This window comes from Cucumis melo, chromosome 8 (assembly GCF_025177605.1).
Source record: "Cucumis melo cultivar AY chromosome 8, USDA_Cmelo_AY_1.0, whole genome shotgun sequence".
In the NCBI taxonomy this organism is placed as follows: domain Eukaryota; kingdom Viridiplantae; phylum Streptophyta; class Magnoliopsida; order Cucurbitales; family Cucurbitaceae; genus Cucumis; species Cucumis melo.
In genome coordinates, this window is record NC_066864.1 from 13,681,430 (window position 1) to 13,688,726 (window position 7,297).

Genomic DNA, 7,297 nt, shown 5'->3' on the forward strand with positions numbered 1-7,297 from the left:
TGAAATAGCTCAACTAACAGACAATACATGTTAGCAACAAAGAGGTATTTGTTTGAATTTTTCGAAAAAGTTAGAAACAATTATAAATTCTATTATAATTACTTCTAATTTCTTAAAAAATATAATCCATCGAGGTCCAAGAAGGATGAACAAGACTGAAGAGCCATAAAAGTGACAAAACAAAAACGAAGAAACAAAACACAAGCACGGAAGTAAAATGAAAATCCTTCCTTAACAATTTGCTTGATCTGCTGATAGAAGTCCATAATCGAAAACAAATCTCTCATAAATATTAAATACAATAGCAAAGAAACAAAAATCCACTAAAAGAAACAAATGACAATTTTGATGGATGAATGATATAAATATGTGACAATAAAAACTATAAAATAATAATGTGACTGACAGGTTTCGACAACAGTGCCGTCTTCGAGATGTTTGAAAAGAGAGCTCCATGATGATAGAAAATGATGTATTTAAGCTACGAGCTTGTGAGGGCTAAAGACGATGAAGGGCTAAAGACGTCGAAGATCGCAGGCTGCAATGTGTAACAAAATGTGGCTGGCATCTTATCTGAAAGGATGGTCACTCACATATATATAATTCTTGTTTACAGACTAGCTTTAGAAAGATTCAAAACAATAATCAAAGTAACACAAACATGTTCTCCATAGATTTTTGTTCATTGAACAATCAAATGAATATTACATGTCCAAGGGCCTTCATCATGGTTTGGAAAAGAATCCACAAGGAACTACAGAACAAAGTTGTGGTAACAATTTTTTTTTATAATTATTATTATAAGAAACTGAGATAAATGAGCCGTAGAAACGTCTAATTCCTTTTCATCATTAAAACCAACCATCTGAATTTTCATTTATATAATATGTAACAATTTATACATCAAGTAATCCGCGAGATATCCGCTTGACCCTACTATATTTGGTTACTAAGGAAATTTGTGATAGAAAATCTTGAGTAAACTTGTCAATTCTACTAAGTCATAAGCCCTTTGTTATTATTATTATTATTATTTTTTTGTTAGTCTCAATTGACCACTAGACCCAGCTATAGTGGTCTATAACATTTTTTAGTATTCCAGGAAAAAAGAAGTCAATTCACACAGACAAGTTAAAATAATACTTTCCGATTTGTAACATGATATAAGTTAAAAGGAACAGTCGAACAGTTGCAACAAACACCAAATAATAATAAACCAACAACATCCCCACTCTTCCCAATGCTTTCTTGGTAAATTAAGTGAGCATCAAAGCATTCCGATTACTTAAACATTGAACATCATCATTAAATATATCAGAAATACTAATAGGATAATAACCTTTATCAACTCCCACTTCTTGCCTGTATTCTTGATGCCTGTGCAAATCTCATAAAACCATTTCAAGCCTACAATTGCAGAGGAGAGAAACGTTAGTACCAAATATTCTCTTATTTCAGTGATGCAACGACCTATTTACAAAGAGGAAATGTCAAAGTTGGAGTATTCAAGTGGAGCCATGTACTTCACAAAAACTTATGCATATGCTTGTCAAGAACTTTAATAGACCTAGCAAAAAGGTTTCATATCACAAATTATAATAAACAAGATATAAAGAGCAATCACCCAAACTAGTGCATATATGGATTTTAATTGTCAAAATAAAACAACGAATTCATTTTTCATAATCATTAGTGGAGTAATGGAACTGGAAGTGTCGTCACTAACAATGAGAAACGAAACTGGAGTGAGACGACTACCAATGAAGCCATGTACTTCGGAAAGTGAAGTGAATGGAAGGAAGTCAGCTTACAACAGGTCTTCTGCTAAAAAGATCCAATGATCGATTATATACCTCCTAAAGCTTCTTGAGATTTGCATTAAGCAATGGCAATGACAAGGGCTCTTTCCGTATCTCAATCATAATGCAGATAAAATCTCCTCCTAATTCCAAGATATTCAAGAAAAGAACTTTACAGAAGAGCAAGAGTGTAGCAATATGAATAAGGCCACAATTGAGAGATGTCGAATACAAATAGCCACAAAAAGGCACCACCTTTGACCATCAGTTTTGTCAGTGACTCGGTCATATCCTTGAAGCTGGACTCTACTCACTAAGAAACTTTGCACTGGAGAGCTCTCATTGAGAGACAAGGAGAGAGGGTTTTTTTCCCTTTTTTCCCCTTCTTTTATAAAATGAATGCCAAGGAGATAGGCAATCAAAGATATTTGTCTGAAGCAATCAATTAATCAATGACTCTCATTTCAAAGAAAAAGGTTATTACGATTACTCAGTTTTGCCGCTTGTTTACATCACTCTTGTCAAAAAGACAAAGTAAATTCATCAATGTACAGGTTTTGATGCTTGTTACTTTTCAATCTTTGAAAAAAGAGAGATCATTGCAATTGTACATGCTACCATATCTCAATATAAATTCAAGACTTCATCTAAAAGGAATCCAATATCACACAGTTGATTAGTCAATGCATTCAATTCTGAATGTGTCCTATCTCCAGTACGAAAAACGTGCATCCCATCTTTGAGTTCAATCCAACTACAACCAGGTGTCTTCTTGACATTTTGTTCCTTCATTGTTTTTCTAACCTCCAACACCTCTTCATATCGACCTATAACTCCATAAACATTGGACATCAATACATAACTCCCACAATGCTCTGGTTCTAGTTGCAGTACTTGTCGTGCTGCAACCTCCGCCAACTCTGCATTTCCATGAAGTCGACATGCTCCCAATAAAGCCCTCCAAACAACTGGATTGGCTTGAATAGGCATTTTCTGCGCAACCTCATACGCATCCTCCAAATGCCCAGCTCGACCAAGCATATCAATTACACATGTATAATGCTCAATAGTTGGAATAACACCAAAGGTAGATTCCATCTGAGCGAAAAACAAACGCCCTTGAGACACAAAGCCTGCATGATTGCATGCTGATAGAACTCCAACAAGCGTAACTTCATCCGGCTTAAATTCGGCCTCACACATTCGAGAAAACATATCCAATGCCTCCAAAGCATAACCATGCATACCATAACCCATAATCATGATATTCCATGATGCCACATCCTTGTTGCTCATTGAATCAAAAATCTTTAAGGCATTGTTCATACTTCCACATTTTGCATACATATCCATAACAGCATTACTTACATGTAAATCATCTATAGCTCCATTTTCATCATCCTTTCCAAATCCATTAATGATCATATATCCATGAATTTCTCTACCACGCATGAGCGCAGCCAAATGAGAGCAAGCTGGAAGCACAGTTGTGATGGTTACCAAATCTGGTAGAATCCCAGAACCTAACATCTTATCAAAAAGCCTCAAGGTACCATGATGATCACCACATTGTTCATGAACTGATATAATTGAGTTCCATGAGAAAATATCCTTCTCATTTATCATCTCAAAAATTATTAACGCATCTCCAATATGTTTGCATTTCCCATACATATCAATTAATGCATTTGAAACTGCAACTCCTGAATCATAACCCATTTTCACGACAATCCCATGAACTGTTTTCCCATTGTCTAAGTCTCCCCTTGAAGCAAAAATAGATAAAATGCCAGTAATTGTAAACCTACCAGGTGCAATCCCTTCTACATGCATTCTTCTGAAAACCTCCAGTGCCTCGTCAAGGCAACCAATTTTGGCATACCCATTGATCATTGCATTCCAAAGTACCACATCTCTCATTGGCAGTTCTCCAAACACTTTTTGTGCATCCTCCATCGAGCCATTCTTCAAATAAGTATTAACCAAAGCACTACCAACAAACACATCCAACTCCAACCCCATTTTAAGCGAACATCCATGAATCTTCTTCACCTCCTTAACCTCACAACAAGTTCTAACTACACAAGGAAAAGTATATTTATCAGGCATTACACCCTCTAACCTCATTTTCTCATAAAATTGAAACCCTTTTGAAGCCAGACCATTGGCGACAAATCCAGAAATTATAGCATTATATGCAAACACATTACGCTCATGACATGGATCATAGAAAACCAAAATGGCCTCCCCCATTTGACCACATTTGGAGTACATGTTGATTAAGCTAGTGATGGATGGAGGTGAAAGAGAAAAACCATAGGTGATCATTAGGGAGTGAAACTGTTTCCCTTTGTTAAGATTCTTGTGGTCAGCACATGATTGTAGAAAAGCAATGCATTTGGTTACATTATCCAGCATTTGAATTGCTGAAAGCTTGGAAAGTGGTGAGGTAGAGAAACTAAGAAAGGAAGAAGAAAAAAAGTAGTGCTTCTTGGAGACAATTTTGGAGAAGATAAACTTTCTGTTTGTTAAGCACCAAGCTAAACTATCAAGAACGTTGTCAAAAACTTTGCTTGGTTTTAACACATTTGGCATCATCACCTACAACGACAACACACCAACCAAATAAATAAATAAAATCAATTGGCAACATACAAATGAGAACAGTCACTTCAAACAGAGAATTTTCATTAAAGCCTGTTCCTTTTTACAGTAATGTTGTGCATCTACAGGAGTCCTAACTCCAATAAAACACATTACTCAACCTTCAACTCATTGCCTCTCTTTCAGTTTTTAGTGTATGAAAGCATTTCTATAATCTTGATCTGAATTTAATACAAAGATTTATGAGTTAAACAGAAACAGACTAACAAACAGGAAAACTCAAAATGTTGTGAAAAAAATTGAAGTTTGTGTCCCACCCAACACTAACTCTCCAAACAATCCACAAATTTCAGGTTTCAAAGCAAGGTCAATTTAACAGTGGCATAAATAAATTAAAAAAAAAAAACCAAAACATCAATAATCCAATCGATTCTATTGAACAAATAAAGTAGGAACAAAAATGGAAGGATGAAACTCACCCACTTTTTATAGCAAGCAAAATACTTCCCTTAGCTTTGCAGCCATTTTTCACCTTATGAAGCATTTTTATAGAAGGGGCCTTGCCAAAAACAGGACAACATAATTAGGGCTAAAGAGATTTAAGATGGATTCTAGTTCTATAAATTCATAGGACTTTCTGAATGGTAAAATTACCTTGTTTTCATTCTACTCTGTTTCCATGCTCTGTTTTTTAAAGTTAATTCCCTTGCTTCTCAAATTACATTGCGAGAAACAATGTCTCGTAGTTACAACTTATAAACAATGCAAGAAATGGAACAATCAAGCAACTAACAACAATTTATAGTAAATATTTCAAAATATCAATAGAAGAACTAAATAAAAAACTGAACCTGACTAAGAACAAGTACTAAAACGATGCAGAATCTCGCAATGCTTTCCACTAGCAAAAACAAGCAAACAACCAATAATTCATAGTCAAACGAGTGAAAGAAAGTTTCTAACTGGTAAAACTCAGCAAACAACACATGAGTTTTTCCCTAAACAAAAAATGTAACAAAGAACTAAGAGTGGAAGAAGACCTCTTACCAAAATCAAATGAAATCGCCTATGCTGACAAAAATGATCAATGTTGTGCTTTCAGTTTGAGAATGGAAAATTGAAAGGAGAGGTGAAACGGCGTTCTGGAATTTCATTTTTAAACAGTAGATGCAGAGATGAAAGGCCCTTGTCTCGAACTGCTATCATTGTCGCTACTGGATACTCGCCGTCGTCGTAAACTCAACGTCGCCGTGCCGTCGGTTGGAAGCCGGAGATTGGTGAACAGAACCGTGAGCGTGGGGACTAGAGGGAGGAGGCAACGTGCGTGGACGGTAGAAGGTAGGGTTTTCATTTGAAGGGTAAAATAGTCCTTTCATAATCTCAAAAGCGGTAGGCCGATAAATCAGTTTTTTTTTTTTTTTTTTTTTTTTTTTTGCCAAATAGAAACAAAGCAGCAGAGTAGCAGACTTGGAACCAACACTCTCCTTAAAAAAAATCAGAGGAGACCCAAGAGGGAATGCTTTCCCCCAAAAAGAAATATCCAGAATCTTCTCAAGAAGAGAACGAGGAAGCAAAAGAGCCCAAAACGATGAATCGAATATCAGTGAGAAGGGCTCTTTAGCCATCCAATGCACAACTTAATTGCAAGAACGCCCACACTTGGAGAAGCACATGTTCTCAAATTTACTAGCCAATTCCAAAACTTTACAAGAAAAATTTTTAAGCTAGGACAAATTTGAGTCAACATAACGGACAAGACAAGACAGACCAACCCCTCCTCAATAGCTTTCATTTCAATGCCTTAATCTTCCAAGAACAGTTAATCCTACGTAAACTGCACCCACCAAAGATCAAGCAGAGTCACGGATAACCCAACCAACACCGTCGGCCCCAGAACATCGAACCAAGCAGCGTCAATATAAATCTTTCAACCATAGGAAGGAGGGACCATTGGGCATGACTAGGTAGGCTCTCAACCTTGGCATAGAGAAGTAAGGATGAAGGCAACAAGATTCAAAACTCAACCGGTGAATTAAGTAATAAGTACGATCAACCGCAATCGTCCATCATTAAAGCAAAATTTTGATTAGCAACCTGATTTCGAACGATCTAAACTCCCCACAAAATAAGCAAAACAATAGCCACATCTTCCTTTTTAAAGTTCGACATGAACCACTCTCATAACCAAAATAGATTCTAAGGAAACTACGATAAAGAAAGCAGGCACATAAGCAAGAATAGAATTGGTACCAGATTTTCTTAGAAATTTGCACTCCGAAAAGATAGGAAGGTGATAGACTAGCTAAGCATGCGCAAAAAGATCGTACATAGTACTCAAAATGCAATTGGTAAACATGATCATAAAACCCTAATTAATTAAAAATAGATGCAATTGGTAAACATGATCATAAAACCCTAATTAAAAATGAATTTAGGACCAATTTCTACTCGAACTTGAACAGGACCACCGCTAGTGCTTACCTACTAAGCTTCAGATTCAGAACCGGATTGTGGGACCTGTTGGATGAAGGAACCGAAAAAGAGATGGAAATTTTGGAGTAGGGTTGGGCTAATTTTTTTTTTTAATTTTAAAATAAATAAAATAGCCCAAAATATTCTTAAAAATTCAACCATTTCCAATGACCCAAGAGCCCAATTTATAATAAAATTACATGCAAGCTCACGAGCTAACAACACATAACCCACTAAGTCTTCATAGTGTGGCAATACCTAGCCCACTATAGTTAGTGGAATTATCCAACAAAATGTTGGATTTTCCCAATAACTTTGGTTAAAGGGAAAAAGGTCATTTGGTCAAAGTCAAATTTTAACTTTTTAAACCAAAAGTCAACATTTTGATTTTTTTACCATTTTATCATTTTTGACTAATTTCA

General features: G+C 35.8%; 1 protein-coding gene across 12 annotated transcripts; it reads right to left on the minus strand.

The window, feature by feature from the left end:
- Window positions 1-209: 209 nt before the first annotated feature.
- LOC103495881 (pentatricopeptide repeat-containing protein At3g14730-like) lies at window positions 210-6,733 on the minus strand. 12 transcript variants are annotated; one of them, XM_051089412.1, is made up of 7 exons: window positions 5,451-6,733; window positions 5,255-5,304; window positions 5,058-5,155; window positions 4,883-4,962; window positions 1,727-4,400; window positions 1,340-1,407; window positions 210-573 (listed from the first exon to the last, which is right to left on the minus strand). In XM_051089412.1, exon 5 carries the CDS (start codon window positions 4,395-4,397, stop codon window positions 2,424-2,426), a length of 1,974 nt encoding a protein of 657 aa, XP_050945369.1. In that variant the 5' UTR covers window positions 4,398-4,400; window positions 4,883-4,962; window positions 5,058-5,155; window positions 5,255-5,304; window positions 5,451-6,733; the 3' UTR covers window positions 210-573; window positions 1,340-1,407; window positions 1,727-2,423. The 12 variants fall into 12 exon arrangements, 9 of the variants coding, with proteins under 9 accessions (XP_050945369.1, XP_050945368.1, XP_050945366.1 ...); XM_051089411.1 differs by having other exon boundaries at window positions 1,854-1,942; window positions 2,055-4,400; window positions 5,058-5,304; XM_051089409.1 differs by having other exon boundaries at window positions 1,727-1,942; window positions 2,055-4,400; window positions 5,058-5,304.
- Window positions 6,734-7,297: the final 564 nt, after the last annotated feature.